Genomic DNA, 23,602 nt, shown 5'->3' on the forward strand with positions numbered 1-23,602 from the left:
ATTCTACCACAGTGAATATCTCAAATGAACACAAGATTCTTAAGATGTGGAATAGTCTACTCCCGAAACAGTTGTCACGGTGGCTTTACAAATGTCAGAATAAAAAAAAAGGAATTAACCTCTTAACTCTACATAAAGTTTATTGATAAGATTAACATAAACCACATGATTACAGATTGTTTCACTTCATTCCTGAGTCGTACGCAGGTGTTTCTCCATGCTTTGCACCTGCATTCGTTTCTGGACCGTTTCTTTGCCTTTTTCTTCGTTGTTTTTATGATTGCTCTTGAATCTACACATTATTTTCATTTTCTGCTTGGATGGCAATTTCATGTCGTTTGTGGATTCCCAATGGCAATCGTGGAAGGGGCGCTGGGGGCGCAGGCGGGCGCGGTGCCCGGGGCCGCGTCCGCGGGGGTCTGAGTGACACTTTGAGGCGGGACATCACCCCCACATGGGTCGAGACGCGGACTAGCCGTCCACCCGTCCTACCTGCCCATCCGCGTCTACCCGCGTGTACGACGGAATTCTACGCTTCCATCGGAAAGGCAGGCGGACGCTCCGTCTGCAACAACGTGGAAAGGTCTGGAAAACTGAATAGGAAGTGGAGTAAGCCGGATCCATGGAAGCAACGGGGGCCGGCTTCCGGCCCTGGCGGCTTCCGGCCTGGCGGCTTCCGGCCCTGGCGGCTTCCGGCCCTGGCGGCTTCCCGCCCTGGCGGCTTCCGGCCCTGGCGGCTTCCGGCCTGGCGGCTTCCGGCCCTGGCGGCTTCCGGCCCTGGCGGCTTCCGGCCCTGGCGGCTTCCGGCCTGGCGGCTTCCGGCCTTGGCGGCTTCCGGCCCTGGCGGCTTCCGGCCCTGGCGGCTTCCGGCCTTGGCGGCTTCCGGCCTTGGCGGCTTCCGGCCTGGCGGCTTCCGGCCCTGGCGGCTTCCGGCCCTGGCGGCTTCCATCCTTGGCGGCTTCCGGCCCTGGCGGCTTCCGGCCCTGGCGGCTTCCATCCTTGGCGGCTTCCGGCCCTGGCGGCTTCCGGCCCTGGCGGCTTCCCGCCCTGGAGGCTTCCGGCCCTGGAGGCTTCCGGCCCTGGCGACTTCCGGCCCTGGCGGCTTCCATCCTCGGCGGCTTCCGGCCCTGGCGGCTTCCCGGCCTGGCGGCTTCCGGCCTGGCGGCTTCCATCCTCGGCGGCTTCCGGCCTGGCGGCTTCCGGCCTGGCGGCTTCCCGGCCTGGCGGCTTCCGGCCCTGGCGGCTTCCATCCTCGGCGGCTTCCGGCCCTGGAGGCTTCCGGCCCTGGCGACTTCTGTCCCTGGCGGCTTCCGGCCCTGGCGGCTTCTGGCCCCAGGAGGCTTCCGGCCCTGGCGGCTTCCATCCTTGGCGGCTTCCGGCCCTGGCGGCTTCCGGCCCTGGCGGCTTCCGGCCCTGGCGGCTTCCGGCCCGGGCGGCTTCCGGCCCTGGAGGCTTCCGGCCCTGGCGACTTCCGGCCCTGGCGGCTTCCATCCTCGGCGGCTTCCGGCCCTGGCGGCTTCCGTCCCTGGCGGCTTCAGGCCCTGGCGGCTTCCCGGCCTGGCGGCTTCCGGCCTGGCGGCTTCCATCCTCGGCGGCTTCCGGCCTGGAGGCTTCCGGCCCTGGCGGCTTCCCGCCCTGGAGGCTTCCGTCCCTGGCGGCTTCCGGCCTGGCGGCTTCCCGGCCTGGCGGCTTCCGGCCCTGGCGGCTTCCATCCTCGGCGGCTTCCGGCCCTGGCGGCTTCCATCCTTGGCGGCTTCCGGCCCTGGCGGCTTCCGGCCCTGGCGGCTTCCGGCCCTGGCGGCTTCCGGCCCTGGCGGCTTCCCGCCCCGGCGGCTTCCGGCCTTGTGGCCCCTTGGATCCAGGGTCCCCATCTCGCCCGCACCCCACCCCGGTGCGCCCTGGGCAGGCGCCGCTCCCCTGTTCCAGAGTCGCCCCCTGAGGCGCTTTCTGCCCTGGGCACCGATCACCGCCCCCGCCCGCAGCAGTGGTTTGGTTTGGTTTGGTTTCTGTTGCGGGTTTTTTGTGGTGTTGTTGTTGTCGGTACTGGGACTTGAACTCGGGGCCCGGGCGCGGCCTCTCCGCTTGGGGTTCGGGGAGGACCCGCAGCCGCTCCGCCCTGGCGTCGGGGAGGACCCGCGGCCGCTCCGCCCTGGCGTCGGGGAGGACCCGCGGCCGCTCCGCCCTGGGGTCGGGGAGGACCCGCGGCCGCTCCGCCCTGGCGTCGGGGAGGACCCGCGGCCGCCCCGCCCTGGCGTCGGGGAGGACCCGCGGCCGCTCCCTCCCGTCCCTGGGCACCGTGGCGGGGCTTGAACTCGGGTCCCGAGCTCCCGCTGAGCCGTGCGCTCGTGGACCTTCCTGCCGGCGTTGGCTTCAAACCGAGGCCCTCGGATCTCCGCCGCCCGGGTCCCTGCGGCCTCAGGGGCGCCCCGCGCGTGGCGTGGCCGTGCCCGGCGAGGAGATGCCGCGCCCCCCCCCCCCCCCCGCCCGCCCGCGCGGGGCCGAACACGCGCTCCACGAACCTCAGCTCCCGCCGCGCGCCCCGCCAAGGCCATCGCCCTCCGCCGCGCTCCGAGTCCCTTGGTTCGACCCCACGGGTTTCTGCGTGGAGGAGCCGAGGTGGGGCGAGCCGAGCGTGCAAACTGCGTGCAAAGGAGAGAGCACCTTGCACGACACTCGCAGCGGCCACCGCGGCCTCCAGTCTTAGAGGAATTTGCTCAGGTTTGTGCTAAGCTTGGTATGGGGGGTGGGGGGGGGGTGGGGGGGGTGGGGGGGTCCTCCAGAGCATTGCTGAAAAATCCCCTCTTACTTCACTGGAATCATACAGAATGCACACCGTGTTCTGCCTCCGAGTGTGTAGCCTGAATGGCATTTAAAAGTAAGTTGCAATTAATGTGATTCCTCATTAATCAAAGACCAGATCTATACCATATCTCTGCCATGCAAACAGTGACAAAAATATCAGCATAGTTGATATATCCAGTGTCAATAAACACAACTGGTGTCCTATTTTATAGAGTGAAAACCTACTGCCTAATGGGAGTGTCTAGTATTTAGGCTTTATAAAGTTTTACTCTCATTCTTACTGGGAACCCCGCAGTGTGTGTTAGCGCAAGCCAGCCTTTGGATTCGTCTGAGTTTTACTTCCTTGGCAGGTGTAATGTGCGCTGTTCCTGTGTGTGCAATGCTTTCAACAGCACATGAAAGTTGTATGGTACTCTCTTGATCAAGTTCGCTTCACATCAAATACAGACTGTTTTGATTGAAAGTGTGGTCTTAAGTTTGCTTTTTACTGAAGGATTTTAAAAAAATCTCGTCTTTCTCTTCAGTTACTTCACTTTTCTGTCCTTTTAGGAGACCTGATGAATAGAAATTATGTTCTCGTTTTGTTGTAGAATGTTTCACTCTCACCATGTGCATTCCCCTGTCCATTCCAATCCGACAGCTGGACAGTCACGGCACAAACCTTTAATCCGAGTTACTTGGGAAGCCGAGACCTGAGGATTGCAGTTAAAAGACAGCTTGGGCAGGAAAGTCAACGAGACTCTTACCTCCCTGTAACGGGCAAAACCCCAGAGCTGGAAGTGTGGCTCAGGGGGTAGAGTGCCAGGTGAGGGACTCAGGCCTTGAGACCAAGCTCCAGCATCAACACCACGAAAAGATAATAGAAGATCAAGACTGCTAACCCGTCTTCTTCCCCCAGCCTGTCACCACCCATCCTGTGCATTTTCTTTTCGCTAACGAATTTTATGTCAGAGAGCTGAACCTTAGCTAACCAACATGGACATCAATAATGCATCGTGGGTGATGGATGTCAGGCAAACAAAAACTTTCCATTAAATGAAGAGCTTTATTTTCTCGTTATTTCACTTGGGCTTTTAGCTGCATTATTTACCAATCATAAACTACTATGCAGAGTGAGAAGAACAATTTCTCACATGAGAGAATGTGATGAAAAGTGGTTTCTTATGCTTTCTTTGCAGTTTTCCAAAGGTCTCAAAGTATTTTATAAAAATGTATTTCAAATCACCACATCTTGAGGAAAGTGAAGTTCACAGTCACTCCGTTTCCAATGATGCCCATACAGGGAGAGTACAAGTAAACCAATAAATTGTCCATTTAAATCATTTAAAAATTATTCTACGTGTGTGTGTGTTTGCTGGTGGTCATACAGCTTGAACTATCAGGGCAGGTGCTCCACCATTTGAGCCACAGATCCGCTTCTTGCTTTTAAGTGGTGAATTGGAGATAGAGTTTCATGGAACTTTCAGCCTGCACTGGTTTTGACCCTGTGGTCCTCAGGCCTCGGCCTCCTGAGATGAAAGTCCTGATCTGCCTGCTCTCATCCCTGCTTTCCATGCTGTCCTTGGCAGCAGACCCCTCAATCCTCAGCACTGAGGCTTCTGATAGAGCCTGTCTTTATGGGGGGCTCTTTCCGGAGCCCAAACCCTTCCTTAGGCCTCTTAATTTTAAGTAGCAAATGAAAGAGTAATTCTCCACAACGTTTCCACCTGGTTGGCTTCCAGCAGAGCAGCAGCTTTGAAGGATTAATGGAGGGGTGAGTCATGGACTGAAGAAATGAGGAGGCCTTAAGTGGCACTCATTTATCAGAGGTGGTCGTGCCGCCTGAGTCTGAGTCAGGGGTTACTTTCAAAAGATAATTAAACTGGGATCAGTAGCAGGTATAAGGAAACACATAAATGTGCAAGCCTTCGCTTGGGAATCTTTCCCGTATTCTTATTTAAATAATCAAATACAAGATTCCGAGAATAGCGCATTTCTATCATCTATATTCCTATTATCCATCTACCATCTATCTACTATCATTTATCTTTCGATTACCCTCTTATCATTCCTCTATTCCCTCATTCCTCTATCTATCCATTGCCTATCTATGTGTTTATCTACCCATCCGTACTTTATCTACTATTTATCTAACTAGTCTTCTTTCTCCCTCTAACACTTACCTTACCTCAGTGGAGAACGGATATAAAATATTTTCCTTGACTTCATTTTAATTTTTTAAAATTATCTTCAAGTAGTTGTACAAACGTGTTTCAATTTAATTTAGCAGTGTTTGCGTGTCATGCACCTTGTCAGTGTCACCGTTTCCATGGGTCCCCCATTTCTCCCAGGCCCATGCCTCCCCTCCAGGGACCTGGCTCCATTTCTACCTGCGGCCTGACTGCATTCACCAACCTTCCCCTCTCCGTCTATTTCCCCTCCCTCTTCTTAAGCTCCTCCCTCTCAAAAATCCTGACATAGAATATTAAATCAACAAGATTGGAATTAAGAAAATCGCACAACAGCCAATACAACCAAAGCATCTCAGGTCTTTATGCTATCCATTGTGACCTCAAGCAGTGGATTCCCTCAGCAATTGAAGACAAGGTGACACAGCTCATGAGATTTTCCCAGAAGCCTTCTCTCTCATCTTTATCGGCTGCGTGTATCTCTGCCACCTGACCTCTGAGAACATGACTCGATCTACTTCATCCTCATCTTTAGAACCAATTCTTGATCCCAATATACCAGTGTCTAGCATTTCTGAAAACCTTAAAGTGTACCAGGGATTTCACAAAAGCAGACAGCAGATTTTATCTAAATTACAAATTACCAAAACTGCTTAAACTGTAAAAGGAAAATATAATAATCAGAAACTATAAATAATTTCAATGGATGAAAAGTCAGTATTGTTTATGATCTTTTGGAAGATTTGTCAACAATCTACATGTTTTAAAATAATCATCTAGCTTAGCTTTTAGAAAGTAAGTTTTTTTGTTTACTCATTATGTATAATAAATTGGAATATTCTAACTTATAATTAACATTCATGTGGAATGGCAGTAAGTATTTGACACTTTTGTCAGGCAATTTAAGAAGTTGGATTGAATATGGACTCAAAACTTATGAAGTGATTTCTCACTTGTCAAGACAAACTTACGTTGCATGGCTTCCTGGAAATTAATCTTTCAGAGTCACAAAATTCATATCCCCAGAATGGCATTTAGAATAGCTTTACAATAGCAAAAAAATGTTGCTTTTTGGAACTGTGAAGTCAGGGCATTTATACACAAAGGAGATACTCAAATTAATATTTGTTATGTGGTTAATTAAACATCATATCTTAACAAACAAGATACTGTACACACATTTGCAATTAGCAAATATGCATGCCCATGACAATGATTTAAATGATCATATATTTGGAAAGTTCACATTGAAGCAGCAAGCATTTTAATTTTTTTTTGTGTGTGTGTTTTTTTTTTTTTTTGCCAGTCCTGGGCCTTGGACTCAGGGCCTGAGCACTGTCCCTGGCTTCTTCCCGCTCAAGGCTAGCACTCTGCCACTTGAGCCACAGCACCGCTTCTGGCCGTTTTCTGTATATGTGGTGCTGGGGAATCGAACCTAGGGCCTCATGTATCCGAGGCAGGCACTCTTGCCGCTAGGCTATATCCCCAGCCCAGCATTTTAATTTTTATACAAATTAGAACTGTGCACCCCAAATAACAGCAAATTTTTGTTTCCTACTTTAAAATATATTCCACCATTTAGACTTGAAAACAACCAAACATTTCTTTGAGTGCTGAATACGTACTTTAGTGCATAAGTATAGAAATTAAGAATCCTTATATACCTTCAGTCTGACTTTGTGGAGAGTGCTGTCCATTTTACCAGGCAGTAGTTTATCTATTTGAAACCCATAAACAAATCTCAGTACCACACATCCAACAACTGCATCATCAACTCCAGGATTTTCCAATACCTTTCTTACTCTGTACATTAAGGTACTTGTTCCAAAGGTAAAAGAAGTTGGATCTTTAAAATATATTACTGAGTATTTTAACTTCGAACATCACTGCAGTATTAGATTTCTACTCTATTCACTTTTGGAATTACATGAAAATGAACCAGTGTATACTTAGTAATATATGAAAGAAAAACTTAGAACGGATCATAGGAAATGAACAATGAGAATAAATAATAAATGGATACAAAAATTAAGGGAGATAACAGGCAACAGAAAATAAAAAGGACACAAACAGAAGCAGCCCTCAATTCAGACTAGTTGCCCCTCTCTATTTAACAGCTCCCCAGTGTCAGTATGGAAAAGCCACCTGGGAATGAGTGGCTTTCATCCGGCATCTCAGTAACCTGCTGCAAAGCTGTGTGCCACAGACACAGAGTTAACCGCATCGCCATTCCACCCCAGCAGCCTGCAATGACCTGGATTGTTGCCATCATAAAGCAAAATTAGCATTGAAATGCATTTATTTAATTTAGTTTAGTTTGCTGGTACCAAATCTTGCACTCAAGGCTTGGGCACTGTCCCCTAGTGTCTTCATTTAAGGACGGTGCTCTACTGCTTGAGCCTCAGCTCTCCTGCCAGTGTTGGGCTGGTTGGTTGAAAATAGGAGTCGTAAAGACTGATTCCCGGGGGAGAAGAAAGATGGCGCCGATGGAATAGGGAGGCACTCCGACTCGCTCCAACGGCATAGTGAGCTGGGAACCCCAACACCCAACACCCCATCAAGAACCCAGCAAAACCAGCAGCCAGAAGCAGTGGAGAAACGCAGGAAAACAAAAAGGAGCAAAAAAGAAGAACCGAAAACCTACATGGAGCCGGAGATTCACCGGGGCACCCTCCCCCCTCCAGCCGACCCTGGCCCAAACAGGGTCAGGCTGGGAAAGGGAAACCCGGCGATCGGCAGACAGGCTGCCAGGAGCGCAGAATTCATATAGGGGGAGACCCCACGGACACAAGGCAGGGTGCGGACCAAGACACACCGGCAGCGACGAGAAGTTCGGGTCCACACCGGGTTCGGACAAGGGAACCCAGCGCGGCAGAAATAGGGAACCAGGGAAGCCACCACGACACTTAGCCAACCCCTGGAGGGCCAACGGCGGCGCAGGACACACACACAAAGCAGCAAAAGTGAGTGCCCTCCCCTCCCCCCCTCCCCCACCCCTGACGGAACAAAGAACCCACAAATCAGGCGGGGAAACCCCCATCAGGCGCTGGGAAGTCAGTTTAGCAGGGGAAGGGCTCAGCAGCACCAACACCCCACAGGTTCCTGAACTGGCAGAACCGGCCCCGCCCCCTTCCCAACAGGGGCCGGGAGACAGCCGGTTGTGCAAACCCCACCTGAGGCGCCTGGACCTCGCAGACTCTTACAACTAAAACCACAGGCGCTGGTGGGCAATACCAGCCCAGCAGGGTCACTGGAGCCTGATCACGTCCCCCCTCCTAACAGCGGAGGTGAGGTCTGAAGGTGCCAAGCCACACCCGGACAGTCGATCCCACTGGGCCCCACACGTACCCCCCCCCCCCCACAACGGACTCGTGGGAGGGCGCAAGCACAACCCAACAACCCAGGACTTGCTCTGGGAGGCATATCCCGCCGAAGTGCCTGTTGCACTGAACGCACAGCGCACAGGAGGGCGGGGCCCCCGGCGACAGCGCCCGCTCTGGTAGGCGTACCCTGCACTGGTGGGCGGGGACACAGCGACAGCACCTGCTGCCCATAGACACGTCTACATAGGAGGGAGGGAGGAGCTACAAACCAAACCTGAGAAGCCATCCAGATCTCCAGATGCGCAAATCACAAAGAAACATAACTCAGTTCATCAAAGGGCAAGCCAACTCGCCAGCTCCAAAAAGCAGCACGACTGAAGAGGAGATGGAGACTAAAAAAGCAAATGAGGCCATGTTAACAGGAATGATCGAAAGCGTCAGAAATGAAATCAGAAAACAATTCCAGGAATTTAGAGCGGAAATCTGGAAGGACACCCAGGAAGCCAAGAAAGAAATGGAAGCAAAACTGGATACAATGCAAACCTGCTTTAAAGAAATGGAAGCAAAAATGGATACAATGCAAGCTGCCTTTAAAGAAAATCTCCACATCCTAAGAATTGAAATGCATGAAAAAATAGATTTAAAATACAACTCTTTAAAGGAAGAAATCTCCACGATCAGAGCTGATATGACAACCATAAATAGCTCTCTGACATCCATAAACTCCGCAATTGAAACCATGACACAAAGAGTAGACCATATGGAATCCAGAATCTCTCGCCTGGACGATGAAGCAGCTGACAACAACCAGAAAATGACCACACTCCAAGAAAAGGTGAAGCTTCAGGGAAGACTAATCCAGGAACTAATGGACAAAGACAAGAGATATAATCTGCGCATAATTGGAATAGAAGAAGGAGCCGAATATCAGAGCAGAGGGCTTAATCATGTTCTCAATAAAGTTATTGCAGAAAACTTCCCCAATCTCACAGGGGACCCCATCCAGGTAACCGAAGCCTATAGGACACCTGGCAGGCCAGACCCCAGGAAAGCCACCCCAAGGCACATAATATTCAAGACTTCAGACCTCAAGATTAAAGAGCAAATTCTGAATTCAGCCAAAGCGAAGAAGGAAACTTTTTTCAATGGGAAGAGGATTCGAATAACATCCGACTTATCCACACAAACTTACCAAGCTCGAAGCGAGTGGAAGAACACCATCCAAGTACTCCAGAATAACAATTTACAACCTTGGATCAAATATCCAGCGAAATTGGAGTTCACATTCGAAGGGAGAACCAGATCTTTCCACACCAAAGAGGAGCTAAAGGAGTATGTGAATAAAAAACCAGCCCTACAGCGAATATTAAGAGGGGAACCCCACCCAACAGAGATCGTAAAAGACACACAGACAGAATCAGAAAGAAACTTCAATAGCCAAAGCCCAGCAGAAACACAAGCTCACTAAAGACAAGAAGAAAAAAAAAAAAGAAGAAAAAACAGCCCACCAAGAAAATGGAAGGAGAAAAAACACCCTTATCCTTGATCTCTTTAAATATAAATGGTTTAAACTCCCCTATAAAGAGGAGCAGACTGGCAGAATGGATTCGCAAACAAAAAGTTGACATCTGCTGTCTACAAGAGACCCACCTTACAGCAAGGGACAAAAACAGGCTTCGAGTGAAAGGATGGAGCAAGATCTACCAAGCAAATGCATCCACCAAAACGGCAGGTGTAGCCATCCTGATCTCAGACAAGCTTGACTTCTCTTTAAAGTCCACTCAAAAAGACAAAGAAGGACACTACATATTAATACAAGGAAAAATCCAGGATCAAGAAATCACGGTGATAAATGTATACTCACCAAACAAAAGAGGCCCGACATATGTCAAGCAAATTCTCAAAGAATTACAGAGCAAGATAGACGCAAACACAATCATAGTGGGTGACTTTAATACTCCTCTCTCTCCAAGAGACAGATCCAACACTCAGAGGATTAGTAAGGGAGCTGAGGACCTAAATAACACCATTTCCCAAATGGATCTAACAGACCTATATAGAACCTTTCACCCCACAGAGACCCAATACACCTTCTTTTCAGCAGCCCATGGATCATATTCCAAAATAGACCACGTCATAGCCCACACAAAGAACCTCAGCAAATACAAAAGTATTGACGTCATCCCATGTATTATATCTGACCACAGTGGATTAAAGGTAACCCTCAACAACAAAGGATACCACAGAGCCTATACACACTCTTGGAGGCTAAACCCCACGCTGCTATCCAACACTTGGGCCACAGATCAAATTAAAGATGAAATCAACGAATTCATAAGCCACAATGACAAAGAAAACACATCACAAAGAAACCTATGGGACACAGCTAAGGCAGTTCTGAGGGGCAAGATCATTGCACTCAGCACCCACATTAAAAGAATGGAAGCAGAGCAGGTGAATACCCTCACGATGAAACTAAAACAACTGGAGAAACAAGAAATGACAGAATCTAAAACGACTAGGAGAGGAGAGATCACAAAGATTAAAGAAGAGATAAATCTGATTGAAAATAGAAAGACCATTCAACAAATAAATAAGACTAAAAGCTGGTTCTTTGAGAAAATAAACAAAATTGACAGACCCCTTGCAAGACTTACAAAAAAAAGAAGAGAAGAGACTCATATTCGTAAAATCAGGGACTCCACAGGAAAAATTACAACAAGTACACACGATATTCAAACAATCATAAGGAGCTATTTCCAAAACCTCTACTCAGCAAAAAACAATAATTCTACAGAAATGGATCAATTCTTAGAGAAGTACAAACTGCCCAAACTGAACCAAGAAGAAATAAATCAGCTAAATAAACCAATAACTTACGGTGAGATACAGGAGGTAATCAAGAACCTCCCTACTAAGAAAAGCCCAGGCCCAGATGGATTCACCAACGAATTCTACAAAACCTTTAGTGAGGAGCTAATTCCAATACTCCTCAAACTCTTCCGCGAAATAGAAATGGAGGGAGAAATTCCAAACTCATTCTACGAAGCTAATATCATACTAATTCCCAAACCAGGCAAAGACCCAACAAAAAAAGAGAACTACAGACCAATATCACTAATGAACACAGATGCAAAGCTCCTCAATAAAATATTAGCTAATAGGATCCAGAAAGTGATCAAGAATATCATACATCATGACCAAGTAGGCTTCATCCCTCAGTCACAAGGATGGTTCAACATCCGTAAATCAATCAACGTAATTCACCACATAAACAGAGCTAAAATCAAGAATCACATTGTTATCTCAGTCGATGCCCAAAAAGCCTTTGACAAAATACAACATCCATACCTATTAAAAGCTTTGGAGAGAACAGGAATAGATGGAACATTCCTCAAAACAATAAAAGCCATATACAACAGACCAACTGCTAATATCATATTAAATGGAGAGAAACTTAAGTCATTCCCCCTAAAATCAGGAACAAGACAAGGATGCCCACTCTCCCCACTTCTGTTCAACATAGTGCTGGAATCCCTAGCCATAGCAATAAGGCAAGAGGAGGACATCAAAGGGATCCACATCGGCAAGGAAGAAATCAAGTTATCCCTATTCGCAGACGACATGATCTTGTATCTGAAGGACCCAAAAACCTCAGTACCCAAACTCCTACACCTAATAAACCAATTTGGCAAAGTAGCAGGATATAAAATCAACCCACAAAAGTCAGCAGCTTTTCTGTACACCAGCAATAGACAAACAGAAAAGGAAATTATGGAAACAATTCCATTTACAGTAGCCAAAAAAAGAATAAAGTACCTAGGGATCAACTTAACCAAGGACGTGACGGACCTATTCAATGAAAACTACAAAAATCTAATAAGGGAAATCAAAGAAGACACAAGGAGATGGAAAGACCTCCCATGCTCATGGGTAGGCAGAATCAATATAGTGAAAATGGCCATATTGCCCAAATTGTTATACAAATTCAATGCAATACCTATCAAAATCCCAGCCACATTCTTCACTGAAATAGAGAAACCAATCCATAAATTCATATGGAACAGCAAAAAACCTAGAATAGCCAAAGCAATTCTAGGCAAAAAAAGCAATGCAGGAGGTATCACAATACCTGACTTCAAGATCTACTACAAGGCCATCATAACAAAAACAGCATGGTATTGGTATAAAAACAGATCGGAAGACCAATGGATTAGAACTGAAGACCCAGAAATAAAACCGCACTCTTACAGCCAACTGATATTCGACAAAGGAGCTAAAGATATACAATGGAATAAACATAGCCTCTTCAACTACTGGTGCTGGGAGAACTGGGCAGCCATATGCAGAAAACTCAAAGTAGACCCAAGCCTATCACCATGCACCAAGATCAACTCAAAATGGATCAAGGACCTCAACATCAGACCTGAATCCTTGAAACTACTGAAGGACAGAGTAGGAAAGACACTAGAACTTATAGGCACAGGAAGGAATTTCCTGAATAGAGTCCCAGGGGCACAACAAATAGGAGAAAGACTCGACAAATGGGACTACTACAAATTAAAAAGTTTCTGCACAGCTAAGGACATAGCCACCAAAATAGAAAGACAGCCAACGATATGGGAAAGGATATTTACCAGCACAGCAACAGACAAAGGCCTGATATCGGTCATCTACAGAGAACTCAAAAAACTAAGCCCCTCCAAGCCCAATAAACCTATTAGGAAATGGGCAAAAGAGCTAAAGAGAGACTTCTCAAGAGAAGATATAAAAATGGCAAAGAAACATATGAGGAAATGCTCAACATCCCTGCTAGTAAAGAAGATGCAAATAAAAACAACCCTGAGATACCACCTCACCCCAGTTAGAATGGCCTATACTCTGAACTCAGGAAACAACAAATGCTGGAGGGGCTGTGGGGAAAGAGGAACCCTTCTCCATTGTTGGTGGGAGTGCAAATTAGTACAACCACTTTGGAGAACAGTATGGAGGTTTCTCAAAAAGCTCAATATAGACCTACCCTATGACCCAGCCATACCACTCCTAGGCATCTATCCTAAACAGCAAAATCCAAGATATCAAAAGGACATTTGTACTTCCATGTTTATCGCGGCACAATTCACAATAGCTAAAATATGGAAACAACCCAGATGCCCCTCCACAGACGAATGGATCAAAAAAATATGGTACTTATACACAATGGAATACTACATAGCGATTAGGAATGGTGAAATATTGTTATTTGCAGGGAAATGGTCGGAACTCGAACAAATAATGTTGAGTGAGACAAGCCTAGAACACAGAAAACCAAGGGGCATGATCTCCCTGATATATGACTGTTAACAAAGGGAGACGGAGAGACAGTAGAGACCAAGTCTGTGAATACTGTATATGTTCTTGATACATTGTATATTGCATATATGTCAACCTGACCTAGACAAGGGATAGAAAAACAGGTTGTAAGATATCATAAGAAATGTACACACTGCCCTACTATGTAACTGCACCCTCTTTGCACAACACCTTGTAAAAAAATTTATGTCCAATTAATAAAAATAAATAAATAAATAAATAAATAAATAAATAAATAAATAAATAAAAAAAGACTGATTCCCCAATTTCAGCTCCTCAATAGCTAGGATCACAGGTGTGAGCCGCTGGCCCCTGGTTAGCATCACACTTTTGTTTAGCCTCGAGTTAGTTGTAAACAAATGACTGTGCTTATTGACTCAGAATGGCTTTCCATAAACATCAAATCCAACCATCTCTTACATCATGTCTGATCTATATTTAGACGCTGAGTCACGTAGATGAAGGCTTGTGTGTATTTGCTCATCTGACACACACATGCACATACATGCACACACAAATTACCCACAATGATTGTAGATGGTTTGTCTCATTCTTGGGCACATATTTCTGAATGCGTATGGTTATGCAATGTGACCTTAAGATTGCAAATCTGATGATGCAATTTCGTCTCTGGTAATTTGCTCAGATTTCAGCGCCTGTAAATGGCATTTAACATCTGAAGAATAATGACATTTAGGTCTTGTTTTGCACCAGATTCTGATCCTTCTGAAGCCTGCATAATTTTCGTTGTATAACTTCTTCTATGGACAAAATTTCTGTAGATAAAGTATCTATTTTGTTTTGGGGTAGACCAAATAGTAGGAATATATTTGTTAGAAGACTCCGGAACACATGAGTAGTGGAAGATGTTCGAAGGCACTGGGGGCCCGTGGCTCACGTCTGTGTTCCCAGCTACTCTGGAGGCTGAGATGTCAGGATTGCAGTTCCAAGCAAGACTGCACAGAGAAGGCCATGAGACTCTTATCTCCAATAAACGACTCAGAAATAGCGGAAGTGCCACTGTGGCTCAAAGCGAAAGAGCACTAGCCGTGAGCGCAATGCACACAGGGGCAAAGCCCAGACCCTGAGTTCAAGCCCCACAAGTGACCCCTTGGCAAAAAAAAAAAAGAAAAAAAGAAAAATTGAAAAATAAATAAAGGAAGTTCTAAGTAATTATGTAATGTGGATGCATTGAAGACTTGACATAACAATCTTGAAGATGTTGATTCTTCCCTAATTAATATGTAGATTGAAGGAAATAAAAATAAATAAGACCCAGTCAGGCATGGTGGCTCATTCCTAGATCACTAGATCCTTGGAGGCTGAGACATGAGGAGGGTCTTTATTTGAAGCCAGCCTGGGCAGACAAATCTGAGACACTCTTATCTCCAATAAGCAGCAAATCCCAGAAGTAGATGTATAGCACAAGTGATAGAGCACTAACCTTGAGAAAAAAATGCTAAGAACAAAGTTCAAACCTCAGTACTAGCATAGAAAATAAACAAATAAGAATGAACATAGATTTACTTCCAGGCATTGGTGGCTCACACTTGTAATGCTAGTTACTAAGGAGGCTGAGAACTGAGGATCAAGGTTCAAAGCCAGCTTGAGCAGAAAAGTCCATGAGACTGTTATCTCCAATTAACCACCAGAAAACCAGAAGCAGTGGATCAAGTGGTAGAGTACAAGCCTTGAGCTGAAGAGCTCAGTGACAAGAGTTCAAGCCCCATGAATGACAAAAATATGTATATAGATTTACTTACTAGAAAATGGATTGAGAAAATAGATTTACTTATTTACAAAATTATTGTGGAAGTACAGAAATATAGAACGATTTAAAAACACACACATAGGCCAACATGTGCATCTATCTGTAATCTATGTAATATCTATCAATCTATCAAAGGGGAAAGGGAAAAGAAAATAATAAGAAAAGAATAAGAACAAATGTTGGAGAACATATACTACTCCCATCTGATTTGGAAACTTACTGTATAAATCTATAGCAATTCAAAAGACTATGGAAATGATAAAATAAAATAATAGCCAATTTTAAGAAAACAAAATACTAAGTTCAGGCATGGCTCAAGTGGTAGAGAAAGATTAAATCCTCAGTTAAAACATCAACACAATCAAAAAGAAAAAATAGATCAATGAAAAGAAAAATAAATGGTTTGGAACCCATGCGACAGAATTAATTAATTAATCGTTCTTCAAAGCAACAGGGGAATTCAGCAGGGAAAAAAGTCATGCAACTAAAGAAATGCCTGGGAAAGGATAGGAAATAATGTTTTCAGCAAGTGGAGCAATTAACCCAAATATTTTGCAAGCATAAAAGCATTCACAACACTTATTAAGGACAGATTGCCTAGTCAGATCCAAGAATACAAAAGCTAAAAACAAAAAAAGAAATGGTTGTTAGGCTTGAGATAAATCACTAGGTCTCATAGGAAAAACAAATATATCAACATGGCATTAGTTGTCAAGGAAATCAATAATCAAAATTAAATCACTTGAATGAACAATAGGAGAAACATTAGCAAAATCTGAGTGGAGAGGTGGAAGTACTGTTGCAGACACAGAACAAGATCCAAAGCTTCTTGGATACATGGCACATATTCAGTACACTCATTCTAAGAGGTGACATCCGATGCACTCATTCTAAGAAGTGACATTCAATGCACTCATTATGAGAGGTGACATTGATCAAAATGCACTAAATTCATAACTACTTTACGAATGGCAACTTCTTTCTACAACTAAAGATAATAAAAATATTTTTAAATTTTGCTGTAATCCTAAGTGCAACTTAAGTTTAGTAACACTACAATTCAATAATTTTAGTAAACTAAATTCAGTCTTTCTTTAATGTAACTGTTTACTTATGACATGGAACTTCTTGTTATTTTTGCTACCTGACAGATCTTCTGAATATCAGAGTTTGACCAAAGAAAATATCTTTGAAGGCAAGAAAAGAATAAAATTATATACATATACATATATATTTGCCTTGCAAAATCAATATTAAATCACATATCTTTAATGGAGCTTCTAACTTCCCATTCATTTATGTCTCGAGGTTAAGTAATTTATGTTTATTTTCATCATAAGGTGCATTTTTCTTCAGTCTGTTATGCTTAGTAATTTTCTATATGTAGTTACAAATTGCAACCTCTCTTAAGTATAGGATGTTTTATTCTTGTAAATCTGTTGAATGAAGTGATACAGTGATATTCCTGCTAATTTAGTGAGGATGCAGAAGAACTGTGTTAATTTTATAACTAGTTTTCTTTTTTCTCCAAATGAGACTTCCCGGGATATTTACACAGGCCATAGTTCTTTCAATTCAGTCCGTGCACTGGAAAGTGGTGCCATTTATTTATTCTTTGTCTTGTGTGAATCCTGGGCACTGTTGTTTGTGTGGATTTTTGTGATCTTTTGTGTGATTCCATATACTTTCTCAATTTTCCATTATTTAATATAAGATGCCACTAAGCACAAACAAATTTTGTGATGCCAAAGTTCCAATGAAATGCTCACCCATTGGGGGGCTTTTACTCTTGTAAGATCCCACCAGAGAGTTATCATTTGTTATTTTATAGTAGCTAAATGCTTATTTATTTTACTCCTAATCCTAAGTATCTCAAAAGAAAAGAAAAATAATTCAAATAGAAAGACTTATATAAAAGTGTTTGCTCGTTCTTGATATGAGGCTACCCACATGCTGGTGATTCAATCCTATAATCCTCGTTACTCAGGTGGCTGAGATCTGAGGATCACCATTGTTCAAAGCTAGCCTGGACAGGAAAGTCTGAGAAACCCTTATTCCCCCAAACCACCAAAATGCCATAAGCAGAGCTGTGGCTCAAGTGGTAGAGAACCAGCCGTGGGCAGAAAAGTCAAGTGAGAGCTAGAGGCATTGAATTTGTACTTTGTTTCTTTCTCTCTGTCTCTCACACACATACACACAAACAGCAGCAGGCTCAAGCAAAGCAATCGACTTCTCAGCAACAGTAAAATAGATGAACTGAGCAGATTTGATCCGCTTCACAATGTAATCAAGGACCCATACTCACCACAACGTCGATGGGTCGCGCATTACACTAAAGGATGCACAAAGCCGTAAACAACGAAATTGGCTGCTTTATTTGAAATCTTCTGTTCACTTGAGCAGAGAGAGCAGGAGCCCAGCCACTGTGGCAATGGAAAGGACAGGATGGCTGGGCACAGGTCTCCCCATGCCAGGCCTAGTTGGGAGGCCTCGATTGGAGCTGACGGTTAATTATGGGACCACACATATTGAAAAATAACCAAATTGTACACTTGGACTATATTTCTTTTGCTTTATGTAAATATCTTCATTTGAACAAATACAACAAGAAAGAAATAGCTCCAAAAATAATCAGGACTCTGATAAAATCAATTTGATCTAGACCTCTTTGAATATTCTTCAAATTTGATTACACAGGTAAACCTTCAAAACAGCAGATATTTCCCCATAAAACAAGAGTCTGTTTGTATCACTTAATCCCCTCCTGCTTCGATAGTCCTAGAAAAAGAATCAGGTAGATCGTTTGTGGTACGTTTTCAATGGTTGGGGTTGTGTTAAACAAGAGCTTTACCACTGTGCCTGCCTCGTCACTACTTCTTTTATATAAATGCTAAATAAACGTATTCTTCACATCTTGGTGTGATGGGTGCGCGCGTGCGTGTGGTTTTTGTAGCCTCCTGGCTGGGGATGGAGTCCATCCGTTCGCAACGTGACACAGGTATGAATTTCCCTCGTGGGAAGCGGGCACCAAGACCCGAGTCCGGGGAGAACCGGCGGGGGGCCGAGGGGAGGGCGACGGAGGGGCACGCTGGTCCCGAACCCGCGGCTCCCCAGCGCGGCCTGCTCCCTCGCCCGCCCCCCGTGCAACCCTTGGGGGCGCAGACAGCGTTTCCAGGGGTGCGCAGGGCGTGGGGAAGGCCGCTGGGTCCTCGAGGTGTGAGTCACCCAGGAGAGGCCGGAGCACCTGCAGCTGCTTCGCTGACGCGCGGCCTCCTCGCCTCCGACGGGGGGGGGAGGGCTCGCGGGGGGGGGGGCGCTTCCCCGAGGGGGGGCGGGAGGCGGGGTGCCACCAGCCGTGCAAATGTGTGGCGGAACCGTGCAACGCGGCGTGGCCTAGCGGGCACCCAATCCCTTTGCTTGTCCTGACCGAGAGCCTGAGCCGGGCTGGTCCTGGCGAGGCCCCTGGCCCGGAGCCCTGGCAGCGCCGCGGGGCCCTGCGCCTCCGCCCCCGCGGGCCCCCGGCCTTGGGCCCTGCCTGCCTGCGTTCCGCCCCCATCTGTGTCTCCATGGGGTCCATGGGACCTCGAGCCCTTTCCCGGCTCCAGGGAGGCCCCGCCGCGCGCCAGGGGACAGGCCGGCACCGCGCCCCGGTGTGCAGAGCCCCCGGTGCCCGGTGTGGAGAGCCCCCGGCGCCCGGTGGGGAGAGCCCCCGGTGCCCGGTGTGGAGAGCCCCCGGTGCCCGGTGTGGAGAGCCCCCGGTGCCCGGTGTGGAGAGCCCCTCGGCCCCGGTGTGGAGAGCCCCCGGTGCCCGGTGTGGAGAGCCCCTCGGCCCCGGTGTGGAGAGCCCCCGGTGCCCGGTGTGGAGAGCCCCCGGTGCCCGGTGTGGAGAGCCCCCGGTGCCCGGTGTGGAGAGCCCCCGGTGCCCCGGTTTGGAGAGCCCCCGGCGCCCGGTTGGGAGAGCCCCCGGTGCCCGGTGTGGAGAGCCCCCGGTGCCCGGTGTGGAGAGCCCCCGGTGCCCGCTGTGGAGAGCCCCCGGCGCCCGGTGTGGAGAGCCCCCGGTGCCCCGGTTTGGAGACCCCCTCGGCCCCGGTTTGGAGAGCCCCCGGTGCCCGGTGTGGAGAGCCCCCGGTGCCCCGGTGTGGAGAGCCCCCGGTGCCCCGGTGTGGAGAGCCTCCGGCGCCCCGGTGGGGACAGCCCCCGGCGCCCCGGTTTGCAGAGCCCCCGGCCCCGGCTTAGCGCAGCCGCCCTGTACTTCCTTCTTGGAAGCGGGCGCTCCAGGCTGCGCGGTGCCCGGTGCCCCGAGCCCGCAGGCCTGGAGCGACCCTGTCGGCTCCTCTTGAGGAACTGATCCTCTCGTGAACCCCAAAGGACTCCGGGATGTCGCTGTAACCCCTGTGTTAATGCTCGCGGGCCCCCATATTCTCCTCTTCCTCTGCCCCCTCCAGGCCCCGCTGGCCCGGCCACTGCCTGACTGGCGGCGGGCTTGGTAACCCCCTTCTCCCCCGCCCCGTGGGGAAGACCACACACAGCTCTAAGACGGCCAGCCCCCGCTCGGCACCATGGAAAGGCGCCTTGAGATGGGGAAATCGTGTTGTGAGTTCCACAGACTATTCCTGATGGTCAAGGAGAGTTGCGTCCTTGGTGGCTGCTGGCTCACACCTATCATCCTAGCTAATCCCGGAGGCTGAGCTGGAAAGTTTCCAGTTCAAATCCAGCCCCAGCAGGAAAGTCTGTGAGGAGACTCTTATCTTCAGTGACCCAGTGAAAGTGTGGCTCAAGTGGTTGAGCACCAGCACGGAGTACAAAAGCCCTGTGATAGAGCCAAGTTTGAAGTTCAAGCCCCAGGGCCTCAATACAAGAACGAAAGAGAAAGAGAGAAAAAGAGGAAGAAAGGAAGGAAAGAAGGAAGGAAGGGAGGGAGGGATGGAGGGAGGGAGGGAGGGAAGAAGGAAGGAAGGAAGGAAGGAAGGAAGGAAGGAAGGAAGGAAGGAAGGAAGGAAGGAAGGAAGGAAGGAAGGAAGGAAGGAAGGAAGGAAGGAAGGAAAGATCTGCTATCCAAAGAAGAAACCGCAAAGATAGAACCATTCCCCTCGCACCTGGGTTAAACCCAAGGCCTTTTGGTTTGGAGCAGGCGCTCTGTCCCATGAGTTCCAACTTCAGACTTTTCTCTCTTATTGTGTTTTGAATATAGGGTTTTTCTGACTTGCCCTGGTTGGAGTGGAAATCACGACATCTCTCTGTTTTTAACTTCTAGGCAGCTTGAGATTCCATGTATGGGCCACCACGTCTGAATGTTCAGCTGTTGATTTATAATGATTAGTAGATTTATAGCAAACATTATAAACATGATTAGAAATAGGTCAAAATATAATTTTTAACTTGCACAATTTATAATTACCTGAATGTCCATCATATCATATTTAAAATCATATCCTACTTATCATATGTTTCAAAAATTGTAGTTGGTATTATTATGAGAAATACTTAGAGAAAATGTCTCATATTAAATCTGAGTTTCCATGTTACAGATTTCTCTGTGGTTAAATGGAACCTAGTACATGTAACAATGCTACTAAGTGTTAGTTCATATGGTTTCTACCAAACCTAACTCAATAAAATTTTGATAGAGAAGGAAGTAAGATTTTATCATAAAGGGAAATTTTAATCTTTACTGAAATTTTTGATGTGTAAGTGTCAATAATGCCTGCTTTTTAAGTGATATTTATAATGTAACCATGTTTTGGAGTTCCTTAATAAATATTAAACCTCTATGCTGCCTAGCATAGATTCTTTCTTTGATATTGTTGTTGCTCTTTTTGCCCAAAACTTGAGCAACAAGGAAAATTAGCTTGGACTTCGTTTGACAAGTCTGAGACTAGAGAAGGAAGACGAGTGGCTGGCTGGATCTTCCTGACCACAGTGCCCGGGTCCTGGCCGTGCCCCCGCCTTGCGCTGGAGGATCCAGCGCCCCTGCACCTGAACAGACCCTGCATCACCAGAGCTGGGAGGGCCCCGACGGCTCTGGAGGTCCTCCACAAACCAAGACATTTGCCCTCCAAACCCTGCTGTAGAAAACACTATCCGCAATTATTTAATATGATGGTGAAGTATAAGTGAAGGCCAACAATGGTATGAGAAACTTGAGACTGGCAGAAACGAAACAAGGAGGGAAAGGAGCTCAGGGGGCAGGCACTGGCGGCTCACCGCTCAGGAGGCTGAGGTCTGAGCATCGCGGTTTGAAGTCAGCCTGGGCAGCCAACTCCGTGTGAACTAATCACAGACAAAGCCAGAGGCGGAGCTGTGGCTCAAGTGCTAGCCTTGAGCAGAAAGGAGCTCAGAGACAGCACCAGGCCTAGCTGCAGCCCATGACTGACAAAAAGGAGAGAGGAAGCAAAGCAAAGCAAAGGGCTCAGAGATCAGACACCACAACGACTTCTCCAAAAGCCTGGGCACATGCCCGCACACCTGCAATCCCAGCGGCTCGGGGGGCTGAGGTAAGAGGATGGCGGTTCAAAGCCAGCCTGGCAGAAAGCCCGAGATGTTGGTGCTCTGTAATGCATTGGGCTGCATTTTGTCAAGGGTTTCTGTGCAGCGCTTTCATCGGAGGGACACTGGCTCGGGCTCTGTACAGAAGACAGCATCGCTGACCACTGTGTTTGTTAAAAACTCGGGCTAATTAGCACCTACTGAATAAAGGAATAAGCTGACTTGCTTCCTTGTGTCAAAATCATCAAGTATTTTGAATGTCCTCATTTATAAATACCATTTTAGTGTCATTTTCTAAATCTAAAATCATGTTATTTGCCAAAATTAGGGGAAAGTCCATTTGCTTGTTATGATAATAAAAATTGCTATTGAAACATGGTTTCTCATGACAGGTTTTATAGTAGAACGCAGGGCTACAACTGGTATCAAGAAAGCTGTGTTTGAACACAAGTTCAAGTCCCAGGATTTTATAATCAGAAGCAAAACATAGAAGCAAACCATCATGTCTTTTAAAATGACAAATAATAATTTTTCTCCACATATGAATTACACTATGATCTTGATGATTCTATTCATTAAGCTAGCCTTTAATATACATGGGGTTATTTGAAATTCAACTAGAGCTCTGACATAAAGTAAAATGAGGGCATTTGCTTTTTAAAGTTAACAATGTAATCACCTTTAAAATCATTGCAACAAAGCCTAAACATGATTGGAAGCTTGATCTGAAAAATATTCTTTTGGCACTTATTCTTGAATTCTCCCGTTAGGACTCATATTCTTTATTTATTGGTCATAAAACCTTTAAACCATATTCTGATAAATACCAGGTTCTTTCTGGGTACAGTGCCTCACAGCTGTAATAAAAGTTACTGGTTGACGAATGTCAAGTGTAAGAATCCTAACTTAAGTTCAAAAAACTTCAATTCCCATAAAATAACATTCTAAAAGAGAATTCTAAAATATTTTAATTAGTAGCATTTTCCCTTTTCATGTGTTATATAAAATGCAATCAAGAATTCATTCTAAATACCACAATGTGCAATTAAAGATCTTAAAATAGTGAAAAATACTGAATATTTCCCTAATCTATTGATAGACTCTGATAATGTGTATCTTTTTACTGTTGACAACTACAGATACTGTTATTGGTTTATTAAATTAGTAGATGTGGACATTGCTGTGTCTATATGTTTAAAAGTGCTTTACTATTCCTACCTTTATTGACTTGGAATATAAAATGATATGTTTCATTGAGGTTCTATCATGCAGAATTTGCCTGCCTACCTACATCTTATCGACATCTACCCATCATGGTTGCTTCTTGTAATTTTACAATTTTATTCTAAGTGTGTTCTTTAGCATGAATTTCAATAACAATATTTTCTCATTTTGTTACACTTGCAGAGCAGGGCAGAGCTCCCTGTCAACCCTACAGCTCAATTTCTCCCTGGCTCTGTCAATGGCTGCATAGTTGTCTGGGTTCTGTAATATCTTTTTAAAATGATGTTTCCAAGAGTCTGAGAAATGTCTCATTTCATACACTTTGCAAGCCCTCCATTGCATCTACACATAAACAAAACTGTTTCTGCACTCAATATTCTTGGCTTAGTCTTTTTTTTTCTTCATCTAATTTTTTCCCCTACCAATTTTATTACAGATTTTCTTGGCATTGATTTTTCTTAGAATTTTTCCAGTGA

The 23,602-nt window shown here is 46.3% G+C and overlaps 1 protein-coding gene across 1 annotated transcript; it reads left to right on the forward strand.

The window, feature by feature from the left end:
* The first annotated feature begins 320 nt into the window (after positions 1-320).
* LOC125345023 (basic proline-rich protein-like) lies at positions 321-19,756 on the forward strand. Its single transcript, XM_048337283.1, has 2 exons — positions 321-1,997; positions 18,848-19,756. The coding sequence occupies exons 1-2, from the start codon at positions 321-323 to the stop codon at positions 19,754-19,756; spliced, it is 2,586 nt and encodes an 861-aa protein (XP_048193240.1).
* The last annotated feature ends 3,846 nt before the right edge of the window (positions 19,757-23,602 follow it).

The sequence above is a fragment of the Perognathus longimembris genome, unplaced genomic scaffold, assembly GCF_023159225.1.
Source record: "Perognathus longimembris pacificus isolate PPM17 unplaced genomic scaffold, ASM2315922v1 HiC_scaffold_5223, whole genome shotgun sequence".
In the NCBI taxonomy this organism is placed as follows: domain Eukaryota; kingdom Metazoa; phylum Chordata; class Mammalia; order Rodentia; family Heteromyidae; genus Perognathus; species Perognathus longimembris.

Excerpts from the sequence above, each read along its gene's own strand:
- LOC125345023 (XM_048337283.1), top strand. The coding sequence starts at position 321 with ATGGCAATTTCATGTCGTTTGTGGATTCCCAATGGCAATCGTGGAAGG. Across the intron at positions 1,998-18,847 it reads CGCAGCAGTGGTTTGGTTTG|AGCCTGAGCCGGGCTGGTCC; the intron begins GTTTGGTTTCTG and ends GTCCTGACCGAG.